Source organism: Pyxicephalus adspersus, chromosome 2 (assembly GCF_032062135.1).
Source record: "Pyxicephalus adspersus chromosome 2, UCB_Pads_2.0, whole genome shotgun sequence".
NCBI lineage: Eukaryota > Metazoa > Chordata > Amphibia > Anura > Pyxicephalidae > Pyxicephalus > Pyxicephalus adspersus.
This window is the reverse complement of record NC_092859.1, coordinates 24,191,522-24,216,457: the sequence shown is the minus strand read 5'-3', so window position 1 is coordinate 24,216,457 and position 24,936 is coordinate 24,191,522. Positions and strand designations below refer to the sequence as shown.

Here is a 24,936-nt window from a genome sequence, read left to right as displayed (position 1 = left end):
AAATGTGGCTACCAAAGCCAATATTAGGAGTCTGAATCCCTCTAATGATCACCTTCACTAAATCCACATTACAGGGGTAGTGAAGCAGTTGCATGGTGAATGAACTTAGTAGCATCAACTCTGGTCAAATATTAACAATCAACTTTATTATTGTCTTATTTGTTTTGAATATCTGATCATGCTGAATTGATTATGATACCATGGTATATACTCATTCATGAGGTCCTGAAATAGACCTCATGGATGAGTATATTTGGTTCATTGGGATCCTCAACTTCAAACAGCAGGTTACAATCTTTACTGCCTGAACAGTCTTATTTATTGTTTGCTTCTCTAATTGTAGAAGTCCCTGCAGAAGAGGAGCCCTCACCATGTGCCCTCGATAGCAATAATGGACGCCACTGTCCCAATGACACCATCTGCGAGTCTGGCTGGGATGGGCCCAAGCATGGAATCACTAATTTCGACAACTTTGCATTCGCCATGCTCACCGTCTTCCAATGCATCACCATGGAGGGCTGGACGGACGTACTCTACTGGGTGAGTGACCGATTATACTACAACCAAAATGAGGAAATACATGAAATATATACATGGGATCTATTTTATCTAATAAATTTGTGTTTTTTTTCCATCCAGTCCTGAGATTTATACAGCCCTGACTGTCTAAAGGATGAGAACTGATTTTTTTTTCTCTGCTGCTATTTCAATTTCACATGGCAGAGTGGTGACCAGATAAACAATCATCTTCTGGGAGATATTGACTTTTACACTGATCTTGCACCTATTGACCAGTGTATGGCTACATTAACCAGGTTGACACGGCTACTGTTCACAAAACATACATACCCTAAGCATAAGAACTTTCTTGCATTTCGTGTAATGAAAACTCTGTGATTGTGTTTAGATGCAGGATGCCATGGGATATGAGCTGCCCTGCGTGTACTTCGTCAGCCTTGTCATCTTTGGGTCGTTTTTCGTTCTGAATCTGGTTCTTGGTGTGTTGAGCGGGTAAGATTACGCATTTTCCTTTTTTTTCGTGAATGTGTTTTTTTTTTTTAATCTGTCCATGCAATTTATCATTAGTGCTCATTCTGCTGGTTTGTGACCCCAGATTTGTGTCTTATGGCTCGGTGCAGATCCTAGTAAAATGAAAAAGCCAGAGGGTAAATATTGTCAACAGAAGTTGGTGATGGCATCATGGGGCAATGTTGTTAGAGCCTGAAGTAGATGTAAACCCAATCACTAAAATCTCAAATAAACTTCATTAAATGATCTTAGGTACCGTCACTCCTTGCTATTTCCCTATAAAAGCAGCGTTTTTCCTCATCTGTGTCCTCTCTTCCCACAGCCCGGGCCGGAGCCCTTGTCGCGCGCTCTTCCCATTTTAGCAGACTACAAATTACAGGTTTCATGACGCGAGCACTCGAAATCCTGAGCTTTATTCAAGATCACCGTAAACAACTGCCGCCAAGAGCCGCGGCTCCTTTATCTCCCGGCAGATACAATTGCAGCCTTTTCATCTCGCAAATAATACCTTGAATAAAAATGTTTATTGCTGATAATGCTGCGCACAGCGTGTCGCTCGCCCGCTCAAGTGACAACACAGGAAGCAGAGAAGATTGCCTGATAACCTGACGCTTTCATTCCGTAACGCTAAGCAAAGAAGGTGTTGGGCAGGCAGTTTGCTATCTGCTCTGCAGTTTGAAGGCGCTCTGCATTTAAGACAGTTCTTAGTATTATTCCTTTTCTGTATACCATTCATATATTTTCTCTGTGCATTTAAAGGAAAATCAAGGGACTGCTTTTTCCTTAAACGGTATCTATGACCAAACTTATGCCCTGAGACAACTGCCCTGTTGGTAGAGCGTTCTTCTCATTTCCTAATCATCTTTATAAAAATGCTATAATTTCATAAAGAGCACAATTTCATGACTCAAAAGTCACATCAGGTTGACTCTAGACACTATGGCAATCTGAGTGCCATGCCCAACCCCATTGACATCACATCCATTCCTTACCACCAGGCCACACCTTGAAAGATATTGCAGTTTGGTATGATGATTATGCTTGAAAAAGACAGTTAGTGGGATTTGTTTAAGCTGGTTTCCAAAGTAATTAAGATTAAGAAATTCAAAAATGTCAAAAATATGAAAGTAACTAGTACAGTAACTAGTGGAGTAAACTATACTAGTGGAATAACTTTTCTAAAGTTAGATGATCCACTCCATCCACGTCTGTGTTAGGGTTTATATCATTATTTGTAGCCATACTTGCGTATGAGTTTTTGGCTCGGCTGCAATGAACTCACAGAGAGGACAGCACTGGAACCAGGAGATGCTGACTGGATTTTAAAAATCAGGACGGCAATAAGGATATATGGATGATAGGGTGTCTGGAAGGGACAAAGTTTGGCTCCCTATAGCTCTGCCAGGGCGGAGTGCTTATGGGGAGGGTGTTGACTCCCCGGCAGTATTTGGTGGTTGTGTCTGGAAGGAGAGTTCCTCATATGCCAGACAGATTCCAAAGAATAGTATTTTTTCCTCTGTGTGTATGCAGACTATATTCCTGGACTTCCTAAGCTGACAATGGGTAGGCACAAAGTTTGCTAAGTGCCTTCCAGGTGACTTTGTGTGACTTAATCTGGTCTGCTATAAATAGAAAGAAGACTGCTGAGGTGCCAGACATGTCCTCTCTATGCTTTGCTTTATAATGGACAGTGATGGAAGCCTTAAGTTTTCATTACCACAAAAGGGCTTGTGAGCTAGATCAAAGTGAGCCTAAGATGGTGAGAATTAAAGATATTACAACACATGTAAACCAGAAGCATGCAAAACAGCACGCAACACTGGAACTGGGATATCATCTAAGCCTTCCTCTGTGGCCCAGCAAAAGTAGCGGGGCTAGTAGGGTGACTTAGGAGGGAACAGGACCAAACTTAACTTTCAAATGCTCTGATCTGCTGGCTATTTTGACATACAGTTGGCCCAAAGTTCTCAGTGGTAATTCTTCATTATGTGCTCGGTTCAATTCCCCAGGATTGCCATAGGGTCATATTATTTAGTCAGAACCCCACTTTAACTTTCTCTATTTGACTTCTGACCTCTAGCTATCCATGAAAGGGTCTCATGATTCCTCCTAAGTTCTGACAGGTTCTCATGAGCAGCAAGGAGTCCACACGCCTGCAGCCTTTTCATCTGAAGGACCGTGAGATGAATGTGACATTCCCTCTAAAGCCATGAAAAAATAACATCCAGACTGACACAGTCCGGGTATTGATATTCTGTTTGAGAATTCACGCCCCTCTGCTCTCACCAACCTTTGTCTCACTCTTCTTTTGCTTTGATCACAATTTGACATTTCCAAACCACGAGCTGAGCTGCTCATTGAAACAGAAGCCTATTTCTCTATGATCACGCGGGATTATCCAAGAAACATTCTCTTTGGCATTGTTAGGAAAGTTTAAAGTGTTTTGAAATCATCAGAGCATAGTTTTTTATTTTAAGAAACCTAATGGAAACTTTGGTGACTTCTTGAAAGAAAGTGGCCCCCTTGTTGGGTTCTTATATATTTATGTTTGGTAACTAAAATATTTGTGTTGCTTCACTACTTTTTTTATTAATATAATACATTTATATCTATAGTGCTTTCCACAGTCTCCTTAAGGGGTCTATTTATATGTGTATATATATATATATATATATATATATATATATATTCACTAAAATTTTATCCCAAAGTCACACATATTTTTACATTGGATTTAATAATAAATGTAAGAATCATGGGTAAAAGTTGATGGAGACATTTTCTGGATGCAAGGGGCCTGATTTAATAAAGCTCTCCAAGGCTGGAGAGGATACACTTTCAGCAGTGATGATCCAGCAAACCTGGAATGGATTTTCTAAAAGTCATTTGCTGTTTGTTAGCAAACGTTTTCAGATCTAGATTTTCAGATCTGGGTTTTCAGATCCATTGCAGGTTTGCTGGGTCACCCAGCTTCACTGCTCAAAGTGTAGGCTCTCCAGTCCTGGAGAGCTTTAATAAATCAGGTCTAATGAAACAAAGTTTGAATTTTGGATAAACATTAGGTAAATCGTGGGTGAAAATATTTATAAACAGAGCCCTAAGTGCTTTTAGGGTATGAAAATAGATTCTGCTATGTGGCACCTTTGGTGCATATTCTAATTACAATGAATATCCTAATCCTTGACAGGATTGCATATTATCTATTGTAAATTACTTACCATACCGTTTTGTATTTTCTTATTCCCCTACTATTCCCTTTGCTTCTTTTCTGTAAGGGATAAAAATAATCTTATGGCACAAGTTGAGGGTAAGGCTTAATGACAAAACAGTGTCAGTACATTTTTGGAGTTTTTATATTATTGAGTAATATTGACATAAAATGTACCTCTATTCTTCTCCTAATACTCTTTCAATCTTTTACAAGCACAGCCATCTACTGTTTAGTTCAGCTCTGATGCGTGTCCTTGCAAGCCTATGCTCTGCGTGGGTGGGCAGTTGTGTGGTTGTAGGCATGGCCTAGCAATAATTATTATAAAAAGCTAGTAGGAAAGGTTTATCTTCCACTGTAATGGAAAATGGCTTAAGCATGTTAACTTAAAAGTTGTTTTCATTTTTTTAATCTGCAATCTTTTATTAAAATAATATTTGGTAATGCTGCCATGGGTTTTTTTCTGACATTTTCTGTTATGGGATGACAACACTGCCATCCGTGCATATCCGTCCCTGTGTCCCAATTGTTTTTCAGTATTTTCCTGGCTGTGCCAACATTTAGTATGCCAACAATGGAGCGAATACATGTGGGCAGGAAGTAGCTGACATTCAGATCGGAAAAAATAAAAAATAGTATTTATTTAAAAAAAAACATAATTGTTTATGTTGCACATTGACCAGGGCAGAGTGTTATGCAGAGTTTACATCTACTTTAACAAGATAACAAGATCTACAAGAAAAAAATCCTAGAATTTCAGTCTGTGCGTACAACAGAAATGATGCTGTGCCTCCTTGTTGTGTTTGTTAATGGAGACACAGCTTTACCATGTCCCCTGTTCCTGTGTTCTCTGATTCTTGTTCCTGTTCCTGTGGTTGACTTGTCTCTGTCTCACCAGAGAGTTTTCGAAAGAGCGAGAGAAGGCCAAGGCCCGGGGTGACTTCCAAAAGTTGAGGGAGAAACAGCAGCTGGAGGAAGACCTCAAGGGGTATCTAGACTGGATCACACAAGCTGAGGACATTGATCCCGAAAATGAAGACGAGGACATAGATGAGGACAAGCCACGGAACAGTAAGTCTTTCTTCCTGAACCTCTGAATATTATCCCTAAAATTTATAATTAGTAAAAGAGAGTACCAGCTATGTGTTCCTGTGTGCACTGCCAAGGTTTGGGGGGTAAGTTTGTGCCTTCTTTTGTCTGTACCCCTTTGGAGAGATTTCTGCTCACTTCCTGCCCTAAAGACATAATAGGAGTGTGTGTAAACTGTATAGTTTAATTGTCTAGTTAATATGGTGAACTGGACCTGAGGAGATATTCTGTAGTCCTGTCCTAGGGTCACAGACTGTTCTTCAGTAGGTGCAATAGAGGGAGCATGTTGTCATCCTGGGACAGAAGGTGTGTTACTGGTAGAGTTGCAAAATGAAAATAGAAACAAAAAGAAGTTACATTTTTGTTTTTGGTTTAGAGGCACTTTAAAGATAATAGACATAAAAATCTCAAGGATTTACAAGCCCAGGTACAGATGATTCAGAAGTGCGAGGTGATGGCTGGCATTTGTCCCAAATCTTTTCGTTTGTGTCATCGCTATGATTTACAGCCTGACCTCTCCATCCAATGACACAAAACGGATGACTTGCTTGACTCTGTGATCTAAACATATCTCGCCCCTAATGAACTGAGACATTTGTCCGAGGTAGGAGGGTGGAAGCGAGTTGAGTGCCGCATACGAATTCCCTCAGGCCCTGTCTCCCATCCTTTATTGGCATTCTCTGGAGCGTAAAATAATTCTCCGCTAAATTTAACAAGATTATGTGGAAAATCCAACCCTGGAAGGCATCCTGCATGGGCTCGTCTGAACGTCGGGACAGTGAGACATGGACTGATCATCTACTGCCAGACAGGGGACGGTGTCTATCCAAATGTCTGAAATGAGTCCTATTACAGCTACAGAGCAGTAAAATTAAAATAGACATTCTGATTGGCTAATACAGACAGCATGGGGTTAAATTCAGGAATTTTAATACTAAATCAATGAAGATGTAAAAAAATCTCATACAGCTATGTATTATGGATTTTACCAATTAAGCCCCACCTCCGAGGATTACTAGCTACCTTTCCAATTGTTTATTGTTACCCTGCCAGCTGTCAAAACCTCAGTGAGAAACCTGGAAGGAAAAACATGTGGGACAATTGCCTCAGTCCAATTCAGTTCCTATTACATGAACAGCCAATTGCAATCTGACCACTCAATGCCACTCAGAATATAAACAAATGAATCACTATGGAGTCTATGTATAAATATTTGACCCTTGATTCACTCTAGAGCAGGGGTATCAAACTCAAATACACAGGGTGCCAAAATTAAAAACTTAGACAATGTCGCAGGCCAACCTTGAAATTTATTGAAAAAATTGAGGAAATGTTTTCATATGGAAACAAAGAGGTTTTGCTTCACATTCAATCTGTAACAAGCTTATAATAGAGAAAGAGCCTTTACATTTTTTTTAATTTTATTAAGAAAAATTCCTATGCCTCTTTCTCTATTTGTAGCCTTCTGAGTTAAATTTCAACGGTAACCTTTTTGCACAGGCTAACAATAATAATAACAATATTTTTCTATGAAAATCCAACCATTCAAGTCTATGCCTTGAAATAGCGGGGAAAAGTACAGCTGAGGGGGAGTGCTGGAAATGCCAGACACGGCCAATGCGGAGCTAAATCTTATGAGTGGCCCGCCGCTGGAACTCCCTTCTACATTGAAACAGCACCGCTACTAAAATTCCTGGCATTATTTGCGTCTATAGAACAGTCCAATGCGCGGCCACTTATAGGAAGAGAGCCCACTGGTCTACAGACGCGAGGATGCCGGGAATTGTAGCAGGGGCGCTATTTCAAGGTGGGCCAGCTGCAGTTCATATTTAGGATTCCTTTGGGGCCAAAAAAAGGACGTTTGGGGCAAGATTTGACCGGGCCAGAGTTTGACACCCCTGTTCTAGAGTCATCCAGCTTTTACTCAAAATATTTTACATTGAATTCAATTAGAAAAATGTAAAAATCAAAAATAATAGTTGATACATTCTCCAACTGAATCCAGTGTGTAACTTTAGGAAAATTTGGTGTGAATCTTTGGTTTCAAAGTTGTCCCTCAAGGATTTTTCTTCACCTACTGGCCTAATGAACCCAGAATGTTGGATCTCGCTTTACTTTCAAATAAAGGAGGTGAATTTTGCCAGTGGGGACACAGACAGCAATAGAACTTGACTTTATCCAAAACTAAAAAAACTTTCCTTTCTTCCTATTCTAAAGTTGTATTCATATCAGATTTTTTTTTTTTTCCTTTCAGTGAGTATGCCGACCAGCGAGACAGAGTCTGTGAACACCGACAATGTAGGCAGTGGCGATGTGGATGAGGAAGGCTGCGGAGTTCGGTTGGCGTGAGTAATAGATATACTTTTAATATCTACTTACCTATAATGTGTGTAAAGTGTGACTATTCTAATGATACTAATATTATTTTGTACACCTTCTAGCAGTAGTTTTTTTTTCCTAAATCCATTATGACCAATCGCCTTTCATGCATGTAATTTCCCTTCTGTGGGAACGCACAGCACAGTGAATGTAGCTCTCTGTGCAAGGTGTGTGCACTGTTCACTTTATAGAATGTGCACTGTGGGATTGTCACTGGATAACAAGCACAACTGTAGTGTTGGAGAAAATGCTGTGCTGCACTGGAGGAGGGTTCGGAAAGGTAGGCAACACTTTTTCTGCATTCATTCTTTATGGAAACCTTGGTGAAGAATTCAAGATAGACTATAGTAAGCTATACTCCCTAAAGCAGTGTTTCTCAACAATTTTAACATGGGTGGAACTCTTAAAATAACTTTCAGGTTTCAGGGATCCCCTTTTATAATCACTATAGCCTCAGCTCACAGTACATTAGTGTGGTGGTTAGTAGAAAGAATGCCTCTTACATTACTGGCTATTGACAAGAATAAAACTCCTATAGATAGCCAAAAAGATCATTGGTGCCAGGTAAACTGACCTGAGGGGCACAAATTGCTCATTGACGGAGGAACCCTCAGCACCCCCTGGAAGAACCCTATAATTCTACAGCCCCCTGGTGGAGAAACACTTCTAGCTTTTTAATATTTCTATGCTTAAAAAAAAACAAATGGAAAAATTAGACTACAAGAATCACATTTTGTTTTAGGAAGGAACAGATATATAATCTGGCATCCCCGGCATCTGTGCTACAACACCCACCTCATATTGGTGATGTCAGTTCCTTTGCTTGCTTTGTGAACAGGATCATCTGGTGATCAAAGGTGACAGGTACAACGCATTATCACTGAAAAGATGGCAAGGGATGTGGGACATCAAATTTTATTTGCACACAAAGGATTGTTGTTTATGGAACAGAAAAGTTAGCTGTAAATTGGTATTTCAGAAGGTTATCTTTAATGTTGGTGTAGCCCAATGAATGTGGTATCCCAGGACCCCTATAGATGTGTGAGAGAACTTGCTCACAATTACCTGACTGACGTTAGGACCTCCCTTTTGTAGTTTCTGTCCTTTGTGTTTACTTTTCTCTACACATGCTTTCTATCACACTTCAGAATTTATGTGCTGTCTAGTGATCTTTGATACATGCTTTCATGCATTTAGGACATTTAAATATCTGTAAGCTTCGCACAGTGTGCATTGGAAGCTGCAGCAAGCCAGATAGAGCCTACATCTTCAGCTGGCTGAAGGACATCCAGTATCCGCCAGCCTTACTGACAGTGACTCACCCCTTTCATTCACTGGATTTCAGTTCTTTCAATCATGGAGGCTCAGCATCACATTTAGGTGTTACTTCTACATTTGGATGGTCTACATACAGATGCAGAATGACATCCACCCATCACGGCTGATTTGTTATTTACATAACCTCTACCCACAGCCCATCATCTGAGGACTCTTGAACAGGGTACAGAAGCAGGATGCCATGGTGTTTTCAGAAAGTTATGTACAGCACCCTGTTGGCCCCTCCCACCAGCCAGGATCTGCTAGCATTGCAAAGGATGCCTGCAATGCCTGACTCTGAGCTGATTACAGCAGCAGGGACATGAGAATTATACTGTCTACCCAGTACCATTGCTATGGTTGCAAATCATTTTTTGCAGGTGGAAAAGGAAAGGTAAAATTAAATAATGTGAAAAACCATATACCAAATTATCTACCCTGCCCTCCTTCTCTGTAGCTCTGCATTTACTCCACAAATACAGGTCCTCTTGAAGCAACCTGGGACTTGCCACAACAGTGCATGGGTTTAGCGCACCGTGCATGCTTACACTGTAACAGTGCTGTATGTCATCACTTTGCTCTCGTAGCTATGTGCCTGCAGCAAACAGCGCGTGTAAATCCTTCCATTCACCTCCCGCTGGCGCCATCATCTCACCTTACCACAGCTGCCGTGAAAGATGCAGGCGACGGCGCTTAGAGAAAGCAGTAATTGTGAGGAATAATGGCAGCTGTGACTCAGCATCATTTTCTATTTTCTTCTTTATGTCTTTCAGGCACAGAATTTCCAAGTCTAAATTTAGGTAAGAATACTGCTGAATAGCTGCAGCCAATGACGCTCTTTTATTTGACAGCTGCTCCATCCAATCATGTAGCAGCCAGGCATGCCGAATTCACTCACACTTTCCAAAACCAATAGCTGTAAGGTCCAATCACTGCACAGAATGGAATACCATGTTCACGCAAAGGGTGATAGGCAGGTACTCTATCCAATCACAGCACAGCCTGTCACATTGCATTCAGCTGGAGATACGCACCGACCAATCCTAGCACAGCCTGCAATGCTGGATTCAATACAGAAAGATGCTTCTTCCAATCACAGAGCGGCCTGGGACTTGGACCACGCTTTACCGCTTACAGGTGTGGTAGGTGTGTCTATGTGTAAAGCTGGTGGAATGATCCTGGTATAGATGTAGCTTATGTCGTACCCATCCTCAATAAAGTTTTTTTTGTAATTCTAAATTAAATATTAAGCACATTTTTTAGAAGCAAAGTATTATTAAATCTATAAATTCATCCAGAAACATCAGACATTGACCCAATGCCTAACATCCCTCATCCTAACCTCCTAATACTAACTCTACAAGATAACCCAAGCTTTACATTCTCAATCCTCCAATGAACAGTCAACTACTAAGAAGAATGTCAATTTATCTGTATTACAACTCAAATTTTAAATTGTTAAAACAGTGCAGCCTTACCTCTTAAGAATTAATTTTTTCTATTATCCTCCTGTATTTTATCCCTGTCAAAGTCTGATTGTCAGCCAGTAAAGGTACTGCGTCATGGGAGTTCAGATTTTAGTTTCTAGTTGGAGGCACTGATGTCTTCACCTAAAATGCAAGGCTCTTAGGTCCTTCCTTGGAAATGAGAACAACAGGGGTTTACAGGTTTAGATGGAGAGGAGTGAGGAGGCTGCCAGTGGACTGAGGGAAAAGGAATATTGTCACTTCTGTTTCACTTGTACCTAAAGAAGCATTTATTCTTTGCAGTACAAGACACGTAAAAAAAAAAACAGCAACAAATAAATAAGTTCTTAAAAAATCCCATGAAAGAGATAAAACTAAAAGTTTGTTGGCAGTTTTCTTTTTGAACAGCAGGGTGCTAGTTACCAGCCGAGAGCTCAAGCAGGACATAGGACAGTTTCCATAGGAGCCTTATAGAGAGAGAATAACAGCACACACAGCAATCCCTGATAAGTAAAACTGCAATATTATTTCAACCTAAAATAGGATATTTGTATGCTTACGATGCCTATTTCTAACTGGTGCTCTTTATTCATCAACCCTAACCCTTATCTTGGCATGAATGCCACAAACCTGCCTATGCACCAAGGACAAACACTTTAGCACCAAAATACAGTGGCCCTGATTTATTAAAGTTCTCCAAGGCTGAAGAGAATACACTTTCATTAGTGAAGCTGGGTGATCCAGCAAACCTGGAATTGATCTGGTCCAGGATTAAAAACATTTTCTAACAAAAAGCGAATGACTTTTAGGAAATCCATTCCAGGTTTGCTGGATTACCCAACTTCACTAATGAAGTCCGGAAAAGGTGCAGCGTGCTCCTTCAGAAACAGCGGGGTGTCACTTTGAGGGCCTCGACTTCCACCCACTCGCTCACAGTTGATGCCTCTTCCAGGACCCTTCCCAGCAGTGCAAGGGTTAGAAAAATCTGCGGGTACAGAGTCATTCACTAATGCCAGCTCTGCTTACCAGATAATTACTGGCTGTATGAGATACTTAGTACTAATTACAGGCCGCCCACTCAGAAGAGCTAAACCTGCTTAGCAACTGTGCTGACAATGGACCCGAGTAATTGAGTGGAAAGGGGGCCCTGTGATGTTTAAACAGCTCAAGGAGAATAAATTCAGGTCAAGACAGAGCTTGCTTCCCTCTTCCTTTAACAACAGACGACCTTCGAGGGCTGGCTGTCAAACGACGCAAAGCAATGCGTGTCACATTTCCTAGCGGCAGGGGACTACCCTATAAAGTAGGAGGGGGGAATTTTTTCAAACTCTTTATTCTTGTTCTTATTTTAGTTTGCCATTTTTTTTAAATTGCAGGGGGTCCCTTTTCTTCCATTCAAAAGGCTGGAATCTAATGTTTATTGGTAACTTATTATTAAAGGATCAGAGTCCCTAAGGTAACGATTTGATAAGAAGGCAGATATGCTGAAATTGGGGACTTATCTGTATAACAATGTACTTTTATAGTACCAAGATACATTATATGGAATAAGTTATTTTATAGTACCAGCTAAAGATTCTTATAATAAACAGACAGACAAATGGACAATTTGGCTTCTTGGTTTTCTGCATTGCAATAACATGTCCTTGGATAATACAAGCATGAACTCCAATATAATTATTGTTTATTGGTTAGATTTGGCCCCATGACCAACCAACATCTACTACTCACCAGAAGCTCCATGCTTATCAGACAGAAGTTAACAATCTTTACTAAAACACCTCCCCCACTTTGCATACCTGAGCATCATAAATACGAAACATTAGTACATCTCTGTAATACATACATATTCAGCCTGTGTTGTGTCTCTACAAAAATGCCACTGAATAATTTCACGATCTTCCAGAAATCCAGGGAGTTCCTAACTTCCTGTAGTGAGTTGATAACATTGTTCTTGACAAACTTAAATCAGTATTGTCAGAGTTTTCTGAATGCTTCTCTGCTGAACTGGAGAATATATTTTCCTTTACTCATCTCCATAATATAATAGGAAACAATTATGTAGTCCAGCAAAATTGAACTAGGCAAGGTTTGTGTTCTGGCAGGATCAATAATAAAATGTAACAGAGAAATGTACAGTACACTAGCGATGTACTGGGTATGTATTTTGGCCAGATTTATACTTAAACCTCCTGAGTACCAATTATAATATTTATGCACCCTGACATTAATTGATTCTCCAGGGTTTATATGTACCCCTAGTACCCCCTATATGCGCTCCCACCAAACCCAGACAAAATCAGGATCTGAAAGCATAAGCTGCTCACACCATTTATTCATTTTACCAGAATAACACTTTCCATCACTGTTTAAATAATATAGCCTATTTCTGCTGATCTGACAGAGATTACGGCCTTGGAGCTAGCATGCAAAACAGGTAATATCAGCTTCAATGAGAACCTTCCCACACAGGTCTACTACAAAGTCCCTTTAAAATTTGAACTTTAGTAAAGTAATAAGGTGCACTCCGCCATTCTAAAGGGAATTAAACAAGGACAGATTCTTCGGCGCAGTTGTAAAAGGGCTTCTGAAGTAATTTAATTTATTGGCTTGGATGTGCCCTCCTGTGCGCCCTTGTGTGTGATGCAAAGGGCATCTGTGCATACAAATATATGCAATGCAGAGGGCAGAGCAGAAATAGGACCTATCCAAGGGTAATGCACATGAATAGTGCTCCTGCATGATATGAATACGGATAGCTGAAACTGCAGGATTTGTAAAATGTTTAATAAAATTACAATACTATAATACAGTATTATTTCAGTAGTAAAGGTTAATGGGAAATACTATAGTGAGTGCATTTATTTATAGAAGCCAGGGCTAATTAAAATCCACAATATTGTCAAATAATATGAAGCAGCTGAAAATCATTAAATATAAGCACTTAAACTGCCCTACTTTCCCTGCCATGGGAGAGAAGCTAATATGCAAATCTATACAAGAATCAAAAAATGTTTTTATTTATAAAGAATGGTGCATTTATAAAAGTGAAAGCTGAACTCTGGATAAACAACCTAATACACAGGTTCAATACAAATGTAAAATGCTGGTTTAATAAAGGGTTTGCATCTCTACCATGCTTCTGTCTGCTTGCATTTCAAAAAAAAATTATTACAATGATGTATTAGTGAATAAAACCTGTATATTTTATGTCTTTTATATCTTTCTGGATTTTAGCTGTAATAATAAAATAGATATTAATTAATACAGCAGGGCACATTACCAGGCAGAACATATCAAAGACAATATAGCAGAGCTAGTCCTCAGGGGCGGGGTGATTGTCAGTTACAACCCCCAAGGTTTGCTCATCTTTTCCTAATCACTTCTTGTGTAACATCTATCCCTGTTTCCAACATTCTGCAGTCGTTACTGGCGGCGTTGGAACCGGTTTTGTAGGAGGAAGTGCAGGGCGGCGGTAAAGTCTAATGTCTTCTATTGGCTGGTGATATTTCTGGTTTTCCTGAACACGCTGACCATTGCTTCTGAGCACTATAACCAACCTGACTGGCTCACCGAAGTACAAGGTAAGGAGCACCAACTATAGCTAATAATGAGCTCAGTGTAATAAACCCGGTGAGCCTCCTTCACACAAGCTGGAAAATGTAGTGAGATTGCCCAAGGCAACCAATCAGATGCATGCTTTAATTTTTAGGTATGCCATAGAGAAATTAAATGTTGCATCTGATGACCTAAAGTGAAGCCAAGCACTAAAACCTAAAGGCTTTAATGTATTGTAATGAATGAATGTATCAAAAGTTTTAAAATTCTAAACACCACCACGTACAATAATATTGTGTATGTGAATAATACCCATTATAATAGTACCTAATATTATTACAAGAAATGGGAAAAGAACAGATATACTGGCAGGACCATCAGATAATTAAACTATTTTACCCGGGGGAGTAACATCTGTGTTATTGGTACTGACAGACCGCATCATCTATGTAATTTTAGTTTTTGCCCAAAGCTCTGTTTAAGGCTGCTTAAACCTTTCTGTAATCTGATGGTAACTTTATCTGCTACAGTATTGGGCAGCACTATGGCCTTTGCAGCGCTAGGTCCCAGGTTCGAATCTTGGCCAGGCCACTATCTGCGTGGAGTTTGCAGGTTCTCCCCGTGTTTGCATGGGTTACCTCCAGGTACTCTAGTTTCCTCCCACATTTAAAAAAACATTAGGTAAGGTTATTTGGCTACCCCCCCAAAAAAAATTGACCTTAGACTATATTAAAGACATATGACTATGGTAGGGACAGTAGATTGTGAGCCCCTTTGAGGGACAGTTAGCAACATGACTTTGGACTAGCGCTGTGTAATATGTTGGTGCTATATAAATACTGTGTAATAATAATACAATAGTTCATAAAGATTTTCTCTTTATGGCCCTACAAAGCGCCCATTATTGTTGATAAATAGTTCCTTTTTCTTTATTTAAAACTTTGTACTATTCATATTTTTAGGCTTTCACTTACTAAAGGAGTATAGGCTGTTCAAATAACAAGGTGAATGATCCCCTCGCAAGGGATTTGAGCTTTGATCATTGCTGATGGCTTGGTATGGAATATGCTGATAATGTTTTGTATGATTTTATCCTGTGTGTTTCAGACACAGCAAACAAGGTTCTCCTGGCACTCTTCACGGCTGAGATGCTTCTGAAGATGTACAGTCTGGGACTTCAGGCATACTTTGTCTCCCTCTTTAATCGTTTTGACTGTTTCATCGTCTGTGGGGGGATCCTGGAAACCATACTTGTAGAGACCAAAATCATGTCCCCCCTTGGCATCTCTGTCCTGCGCTGCGTGCGTCTTCTCAGGATATTCAAGATCACCAGGTACCCTCACCTGTCACCAAGAGTTGGGTGGCTGTGGTATGCAGAGAGCCCACTGCTTACTGCGCAGGGAATTAGGGTACTTTTAACTGGGGCATGTTACCTGGAGCAGTCTTTTCTACTCAGGTTGTGACTGCTCTCTAAAGAAGCCAAATATAAGATTTTGATGCCCCTGGAATGATTTTAGCTGATTTAAACTTAAAGTTGGGTGCTAATGAGATGCAGTACTACAAAAAAATAAGGTGTGTTATCTTCAGTTGCAATTGTTAAGCATCCCTTTGTGTGTATCTTTCAGGTACTGGAATTCTCTCAGTAATCTGGTGGCCTCTCTGCTGAATTCCGTGCGCTCCATTGCCTCCCTGTTGCTGCTACTCTTTCTCTTCATCATCATCTTCTCTCTGCTGGGGATGCAGCTCTTTGGGGGAAAGTTCAACTTCGACGAGATGCAAACACGTCGCAGCACCTTCGACAACTTTCCACAGGCTCTGCTAACCGTCTTCCAGGTGCGGCATAAATGGGCTTTCCCTATTCCTTCTAATTGGCTTTGTAGGAAGGAAGAAGTGGTTCTTATGCTAAAGCACATTTAGTGGCACACTAATAAACCCTTTTTCCATTCAAGTTGGCCATTTTAAATAAAATCATGTGTTTGTGTTCTTTATCATCAGACAATCTGTGTTGTTCAATACAATTTTAAATATTTTGTTTTTTGTTCTTCTTGCTTTGTTTTTTTTTCCGTTTTTTTTTATCTTATGCAGATCCTCACTGGAGAGGACTGGAATTCAGTGATGTATGATGGAATCATGGCATATGGCGGACCCTCATTTCCTGGGATGCTTGTCTGTATTTACTTCATCATCCTCTTCATCTGTGGAAACTGTATCCTTTCTTGTAAGGAGGACAGATCCTCATCCCCAGTGAACCTATTTCTTATTTACAATGACAACAGTTAGCTTTAAAACTACACTTCTGATTACTTTAATTTTAACCTATATTGATATCAGTTGGCCATAAGGTCTAACTCTCAATGATTATATTTCTAGCCTGCAATCACAGCAATTTACCTTTAAACCTCTCCCCCAGTGATTGTCTTTCTAACCTATATTGGCATCAATTGGCTATAAACCCAAATGCCTAAATTTGCAATGGACTGGATTTTGGCAACCTTACATCACAGTTGGGAGAAGGGCCAAATAAAGTGAACTGTACTAAGTGTTACCAAAGCTTTCAAAGAAAAAGCATTGTCAACAAATTTCAGCAAGCGTTCTCAGCCTTTTTCCATACATTTTTCAAACAAAAAGAAGCTAACAGGATAAAAAGATAATTTCAACAAGAAGGAAAAAAAGTGGCCATAGCATTAATATGAATTACATATTTTCAACCATTTACAAAGCATTTCCATTTATTTTTGTATTTGTCTGGAGTTCCATTTTCAATTGGTGGAAGCTGTTGAAGCTGTTTTTGTGTTCCTTAACTCTTGTGTCAGATATTCTGCTGAATGTCTTCTTGGCCATTGCTGTAGACAATCTCGCAGATGCAGAAAGCCTGACCTCAGCTCAAAAAGAGGAGGAGGAAGAGAAGGAGAGGAAGAAACTTGCCAGGTAAGTCTTCCCTTCTCATTAACAGGCAATCATGCAATGCCTACTAGCAACAGGTTTACCCATGGTAGTCTATCTTTTCCAGTCTTGGAGAGGTTTAATAAATCACGCCCATTATTTGCAGTGGCTCAGATATGGGGCTGCTTTTGATTTCTAGCTCTTAAATTTTAGAAGAGCGGAAGGTTGTATGATTCTTGATATTATATTTCCCAATTATACTGAAATTTGCCATTAGTAAAACTATGTAGTTGTTAGGTCGGATGTAGTGATAGGCACCCATTTAATTCCATGTGGCAGCAACTCCCCTAACATTCGGTTAATGTCAGCAGATTTTTTATGGATGAATACATTTTCTTACGGATGAATAAAGTTATCACTCAAATGTCTAACCATCCTTAGTGGAGTGATCAGAAGCCCCATGTAAGAAGTAAAATATGTTCTATCATTTCCCTCAGAACCGCAAGTCCAGAAAAGAAACAAGAGAACGAAACAATTGGAAAATCTCCAGTGCCAGCTGTGGAAGAAAACAAAGAGAAAATAGAGCTGAAGGCCATCACTGCGGACGGAGAGTCACCTCCTACTACCAAGGTGTGAATGACTTCATGGAAATGCCAACTAATCACATGATTCTGTAGAACAAACTTTTTTGTAACACACTTTTGATTGGCTCATGTAACCCCTCTTTCTATTCTATTCTTTAGCTATATGCTTATTGTGAAAGCACATTAACACATTTCTGATAATTTTGTGCTTCTGTTTTTTTTGCCTTAGATTAATGTGGAAGATTATCCCTCCAATGAGAACGATGAGAAGTCTCCATATCCCAGTAGTAATGAAAACCCAGGTACCTGCAGCCATGTCTTTTGGAAGATTTGCAAAGTTCTGAAATTGCTACAGAGAAATAGTGATTTGAAAATAGTGCCTATAAGTGGAGCAATTTATATACCCTACTTTCCTGATTGAATAAATAAAATGTTTCAGTTGCCACCTGCTTTTTACTAACTTCTGAAAAAAAAATTATTTGTGTTCCTCAGGGGAGGAGGAAGAGGAGGAGCCTGAGATGCCTGTTGGTCCTCGTCCCCGCCCACTGTCTGAACTAAACATTAAGGAGAAGGCCGCCCCCATGCCTGAAGCCACCGCTTTCTTTATCTTCCGTCCTGACAACAAGTAATTACAATTTCCTACAGTTATAATAATGTTTGAAATGTCCTCTCTAGGTCGGAGCTCTGCAACATTTGTAACAGATCTTTTCCTGCCTATTTTCTGATACTTATATACTACACCATAACGCTTTGAAAAGCTTCAATGACATTCCAGCTTTGCAGCTTCCATATAGTAAATTTGCAAATAACTTACTAGACATAAAACCCCAAGTTCAGTTAATTTAAAAATGTCTCTGGGAATGCAAGAATACATTTCTGACATGTCACTATATAAAGCAACAGCATGATATTTTAGAAAGACTTCACCTTTTATCTTTAGAACGATGTCATTGAGCTTCAGTGATTGTCTTTGCCTAGGCTGAGAAGGTATCATGGCTGCAGGTAGAAGGAAACATTTCCTCAGTCTCCTCTTCCCTCTAGGAATAAGACTACAACCTTGTAACTTTGTAGTAAGTCAGAGGGTGCTGCAGGAGCCGATCTGTAGCAGGCGTTTGTGAATGCAGCCAAGAACTGCTTGGCACTAGGATTTACATGATTGTGCCAAATCTCAGTTCAGAAAGCAGTTGTTGACCCTGGATGACACCAAAACAAAGATGGTTTCATCTTCTAGAGAGAAAGGCATTGCCACTTTCTGTACATAACATGTTAAATATATCCAACATGTCCTCTATGAACTCAGTACTTGCTTTGGGTCTGGGAGTTGGATGAGTTGTCATTGCAGGACTATCGTGAGGCTGAATGATTCATTTTGATGCATAACATGTACACAACCGATTCTAAGTTCTTTGTTTGTCACATAGGCTTATATATATTTACACAGATATGTCAGACTTCAGTAGTCATCTCAGAGCAGCTCTTGTATCAACCTCATCCTTTCCATCCTATAAGATCTGTCCTTCCATTGAGCGTCCCTCCCCCAGGGACTGTGTCCTCATTGTTACCATCGTATACCCTTATTAATTAGATAGAGGACATTCTGTACCAATGTGCAGCTACTGACCTGTAATAGAGATTGTCCCACTTACGCACATTCCAGCCAAGGGACCCAGAGGAACCTGGCCAGGTCTACTTAGAGACAGTTATCTTGTTCGTTAGCCTAAATAGCCAAAATCCATGGTAATGTGTTTGTCCCATTTAGAGATCAGACACAATAAAAGCAAAGGGTTTACAGGTAAAGAGTCATTCGATCTGACATTAAATTGAATTATAAAGTGCATGTGACCCCTAACAATGATCTTCTTTTTTTGGTATTTTTGTTTGTTGTCATTTCCAAAGTCCCTGTGGGAACTTTTCCCTCCCTAATTGCCAGTATTTTATCTCTTTACGTCCGTTTTTCAGGTTCCGTCTCCACTGTCACCGCATTGTCAACAACAACATCTTCACCAACCTGATCCTCTTCTTCATTCTCCTGAGCAGCATCTCGCTGGCAGCTGAAGACCCCGTGAGACACTACTCCTTCAGGAACCAAGTATGCACAATGTCCTCCTCATGTCTGGGGTATGGGAGATCCAACCTGACCCCTCCCATCCCATTGCTCCCACCGACAACGCCACCATAGCCTGACGCTTTGTGACAGGTCATTTACAAACACAGAAAAATGAATTGTGGTGTCACTCTAACCTTCCCGAGTCATTGTCCTGCTTTGCAGAAATTCAAAGGCTTAGATGTCATCCAACCAAACTTCCATATTTCATCAATAGTGGAGTCTGGTTGGCAGTCTACTGCTGCTTTGTTATATTTCTTGTGGGCTCCAGAAGTGCGATTTGCCTGTTATGGTTCCCAGTTTTTTTAAAAATGTATTCCCACCTTAAATTGAACTCCAGGCAGATATAAAAGGTAAAGTCCCAAATCAGTGGTTGTCAACCTTTTCGTACCTACGGACCACTCAACTTACTGTATGTAAGAAACTTCCCCCAGAGTGACGTCATGATGCCAGAACCCGCCCACCTCCCTGAGCCTGCGATCTGTACGGGGGACATGGTCCACAGTTATGGCCAGTGCACCCCTGTCCCTCTCCTGACCCCGCTGCACCCCTGTCCCTCTCTTGACCCCCCCCCAATTCGCACCGGCTAAATTGAAGCTTTGGGAGAGGTGAAAGTAGTGTGATTTAGAATAGTCTACTTTGTGGTAAAGCATCAGTCACATGGTAAAACCAACAAATTCCTGGTTTGTAAATAGTGTCTTAACTGCAGACACAGTGTTACCTGGGCTCCTAAATTAGTACTCCTTGTTATAAGTGATATGTTCAGGCAATGGTGGCGCAGTCATCTCATTTATCATTAATACCCTTTTAAAGTTCATCATTTCATTAGTTTTGTGTATGCTAAGTATCAGTGGCACCTACAGGTACAAAGTAGGTACTACACCTCATATTGTTTAAATTTGTCCTTTTGTAACGCAAATGATTTGTTAAAGAAATATAGTTTTTTTCATATGTGAGTACCTCGCCATCCCAGGTTGTCCCCGATATATTTTCAGAGTAGAATGCTTGCTTTAAAGAAGAAAAAAATGTAATTTATAACGTTGTTGTAGTACAGTTGTATACAAAATATGAATACTGCAACACATATTGGCATAAGCAAACATTAGATCTTTGTTCATATAGATAAAGGTGAGATACTTGAATGGGACATAAATATATTATTGTATATTCATTCCCATAATGTAAGTCAATTACATTAGGACTTGGTGTTCCAAATTAGGGACCAATGATAAAATGAAAGAACCTGCAATGGTACTATTTAAACCTCAGATATAGAGGGTCTGATGCTCGCATTGCTATTGATGTGTAAAGGGTCACCATGCCACGATTGATAGAGCTCCCTACCCCCTTTTAAAGCCTAATATTTAAACATTTAATACTCAAAACCTCAATTTCAATGTTGGATCTGTAACTTTTTAACAGCTTGTGTCATAGTACATTCTTCTACAATAAGAAAGCTGTTTGGGAAATGTGCCAGGAAAAAGACTTTACTGTCCAAAGCAATATTAGATCACAACTGCAGTTTGCGATTAAACAAACAGACAAAGATCCAGTCTTCTGGAACAATGTGCTGTGGGCTGATGAATCAAAGACAGATTTTCTTGTCCACAAAAATAGGCACGTTTGACACAAACCCTGGACAGCATTTTAGGAGGAGACCTCATATCACCTATAAAGCATGATGAAGGAAATGTTATGGTTTGGGTTTGCTTTGCTGTTTCTGGGCCTGGGTAACTTAAAAATATTATAATAGTATATCAAAGTATGTTTGTGTTCAAATAGTGAAAATGGATTTTTCAACAAAACAGTAATTCAAAGCACACTAGCTAATCAAAATCAAAAAGGGTTAGGGTTTAGTCAAAGCCCTGAGTCGGATCCCATTGAAATGTCGTAGGAATTTAAAATGGGCAGTTTAGGAAAAGAAACGCACAAACATATTCTGATTGAAGAAATTTTGCATAGATTTAATGCAAGACACTGGTGGGAAGAAAACATTTCTACAAAAAAGGGGCAATAACAGCTTTTGAGTGAATCTGCATATTCCCTGTTTAAATGAATGTCTAATGTTTTTTTAAGTTTGTTAAAAAAAAGTTAACATTTCCATAGGGTGTACTTACTTCTTCATAACAAGACTTGGCAAAGGTCAGTATAGATCACTTGTCAGGTAGTCACCAGTCACACTGGGTCAGGAAGATGTCAAGAAGACAGCTGTGATTCCGTATTCTACATTACTGACTGGTCCATTCTGAGTTCCCATCATTCCCTCGCCACCCCATGAGATATAAAATCTGGGTGCTAGAAAGATCCTTCCATAGCCTCAGAGATAAGAAAGAAGGTACAAAGGAGGGGTGAGAGGAACAAAATGTTAATTCCTAGAATGTAAGCTCTTCTGGGCAGGGTCCTCTCTTCCTCCTGTGTCACTGTCTGAATCTGTCAGTCATTTGCAACCCCTATTTAATGTACAACGCTGCATATTATGTTGGCTCTATATTAATCCTGTTTATTAATAATAATAATTTAATAAAATCTTCCCTCTTAGGATGATCAAGTTTTAGGCACTGGGAATTTTTTTTCTGGTGATTTATATATTTTCTATCAGTCAGACGTTAAGCTGCATTTTTAAAACACATCTGCCTCCTGTATTGCCCACCCGCTCACCCAGTTGTGCTTTAAGCACTATTGGCTGTACATTTACTAATTTTTAGAGCAAAATTCAGGTTAAAGCAACCTTGGCTGTGATTATCATGTCACTATTTTTTGTTGCCAATTACAGTTTTTAAAGTACATCTAACCCCTAAATATAAATTTAATTGTATTTGGCATGAGGCCTCACTGTTTCCTCAAGCGAATTGTTTCTTATAAATCTGTTGAAAAGTTTCCTACCTTGACATCCTACTGATAACAGCACTTCTTCTTGCAGGCCGACAATGCCAAGCCCCTGCTTCACAAGTTTCTGTGTTGGCAGGTTTTTGAGTTCTAGCAAAGATACTTTCTGTTATGTCCCTAGGGTAGCACAACTTGAGTGATCAGGGGGTATAAACACTTTCTTACTCTCTACATACCCTGTAACTAGACTGTATACAGTGAAGTATGATGATAGATATACTGGCCAATAGATTTACAGCTTAGACTTATAAATAGCCAGGCCCAGACACCACAGAGAGGCAAACAATGTTGTGACTATCTTGGTAACGCAGCTACTTGTAGCAGAAGAGATGTAATAAAATATTACAGGATAAAAACTGATTGATCGCCATGGTTCATCATTAATGCAACAAGTGTTCGGTAAGTTCACCTATCCCCTGACTCACCCTGTTTGTGTTTTTGCAGATCCTCTATTATTTTGACATAGTTTTCACCACCATTTTCACCATAGAGATAGCCCTGAAGGTAACCGCGAGGGGGGCCGTCCGCTACATCCTCCTCATCTGTGTTCTCTGACACTAACATGCACCTCCTTCTCTACCTGTCCGCACCACCGCTAACCTTCTTCTGCTCTGTCTTTCAGATCCTAGGGAATGCCGATTATGTGTTTACTAGCATTTTCACTTTAGAAATCATCCTGAAGGTAAAATTACCTCAGCCGTTTACAGCTAAAAGAGAACCGCGCTGAGAGAAACGCAGAAGTTGCTGTCACCGCGCTCCTTCTGAAAATGCTAATTGCCTGTCTGCATTTGGCCTTAATAAATTTGGACACAGTGATATTGGAACAAAGGCATCCAGGGAAATTATAAGCCCTGCACTCTGGTTAGGTCTCCAAAACTAGTGAAACCAGAGGATTACCATGACAGCCAGGCAGCTAACATTGTCAGAATGGGAGATCAGCAGCCTTCCTATTACTCTCGGCACAGATTTTCTTTGAAGCAGCTCTTGCACAAACCTCTTAACAAATGTACTGTTGTGCTGAATTGTCTAAAAAGAATAAACCAATAAAATACAATCAGTTCAATGAGATAAAAAGAGAAGAAAAAGGAAAAAAGAGTAAAGATTTGTTAGCAGTCTTGGAGGTTTGAAGCCTCTATAAGATTTTTATTCCCATCTGAGTCTCCCTTGCTGGCTTGATTTCCCATTTCCCATTTTTTAGAATTTACCATTTCCTTAGATCAGGAAGGGAACAGAAACTCTCCTACAGTGACACAGACAGTAATAGAAGCACATTATTTTAATAGGAAAGAAAGATATTCTCTGCTAGGTTTGGATTGCCCATTGTGCTCACATTGAACGGATTTCCTGGGCCCTTACAGTGTGCTCATTAAGATAGGAAGTGAAGGGAATCAAGGGACAAAGGGCAATAAAAACCTGACAGAGATTCTAATTCCCTTATTTTTATTTAGTTCCTGTGTATCAATATGTACATAGAGGAAGCAATATTTGTATAGTACACATTTCCTGCTTCCGATTTATTAGTTTAGCACACGGCCTATATAATATAAGGGTGTCACTTCTGCACACCTATGTCCAGCTCAGACCTCTACTGGAATATTGTGCTGAATAAAATATTTAAGTGACCTAAACTCGAAATCGATTTATTTCAGGAGTCATTCAGCAATTCAGCAGACATTAGAAAGCAGATCTGTAGAAACAGGGACGGAGTATTCATGAACCACATAGGAGAGATTACAGGAAGACAGCCTTGCATGTTCTCTTCTGCATGCCTTTTTCTGTTTTCTTGTTATATCTGCATCATATCTCACTAATGCCTCGTGTTTCAGATGACGGCTTACGGTGCGTTCTTGCACAAGGGCTCCTTCTGTAGGAATTACTTCAATATCCTGGACCTGCTGGTGGTCAGCGTGTCACTCATCTCCTTCGGCATACAGTAAGTATATACCTGGAGGTGGCCCCTTCTCTGATCATCTACTCAGACACTCACCCTCCCTCCATCCACCCAGATCCAGCGCCATCAATGTGGTGAAGATTTTGAGGGTCCTCAGAGTTTTGCGGCCACTGAGAGCCATCAACAGAGCCAAAGGCCTCAAGGTAGGACAAGAAAGGTTCACTGTCAGGATTATGAATACTACTGGTGATGTTTGTGACATCAGACAGAAGTGTGGGATGTGTAGAGAGTCTTTAGTTCCTGGATACACATTTACACTTTATTCTTGTGTCTGTTCTCAGCACGTGGTCCAGTGTGTCTTCGTTGCCATTCGCACCATCGGAAACATCGTCATCGTCACCACTCTGCTCCAGTTCATGTTTGCCTGCATCGGAGTACAGCTGTTCAAGGTGAGGTCAGGACACACAAGCACACACACACTTAAGCACACTTTACACATAAACACACACATACACTCAGGCACACACTACACATAAATATAC

General features: G+C 40.1%; 1 protein-coding gene across 13 annotated transcripts in view; it reads left to right on the top strand.

Annotated features, from left to right (window-relative positions):
- The window catches only part of CACNA1C (calcium voltage-gated channel subunit alpha1 C), a 235,327-nt gene that overhangs the window by 164,869 nt on the left and 45,522 nt on the right, over positions 1–24,936 (top strand). For 7 of the 13 annotated variants that reach the window (XM_072400025.1, XM_072400021.1, XM_072400024.1 and 4 more), the window contains exons 7-24: positions 344–540; positions 908–1,011; positions 5,136–5,308; positions 7,581–7,671; positions 9,796–9,822; positions 13,912–14,072; positions 15,154–15,379; positions 15,672–15,879; positions 16,132–16,252; positions 16,860–16,974; positions 17,427–17,559; positions 17,743–17,815; positions 18,006–18,138; positions 19,473–19,602; positions 23,126–23,185; positions 24,330–24,436; positions 24,510–24,597; positions 24,736–24,843. In XM_072400025.1, the coding sequence (XP_072256126.1) occupies positions 344–540; positions 908–1,011; positions 5,136–5,308; positions 7,581–7,671; positions 9,796–9,822; positions 13,912–14,072; positions 15,154–15,379; positions 15,672–15,879; positions 16,132–16,252; positions 16,860–16,974; positions 17,427–17,559; positions 17,743–17,815; positions 18,006–18,138; positions 19,473–19,602; positions 23,126–23,185; positions 24,330–24,436; positions 24,510–24,597; positions 24,736–24,843 (2,255 nt within the window). Of the gene's footprint in view, positions 1–343; positions 541–907; positions 1,012–5,135; positions 5,309–7,580; positions 7,672–9,795; positions 9,823–13,911; positions 14,073–15,153; positions 15,380–15,671; positions 15,880–16,131; positions 16,253–16,859; positions 16,975–17,426; positions 17,560–17,742; positions 17,816–18,005; positions 18,139–19,472; positions 19,603–22,947; positions 23,008–23,125; positions 23,186–24,329; positions 24,437–24,509; positions 24,598–24,735; positions 24,844–24,936 lie in introns of all 13 variants that reach the window. The other 6 variants (XM_072400026.1, XM_072400022.1, XM_072400023.1 and 3 more) reach the window with 2 other exon arrangements.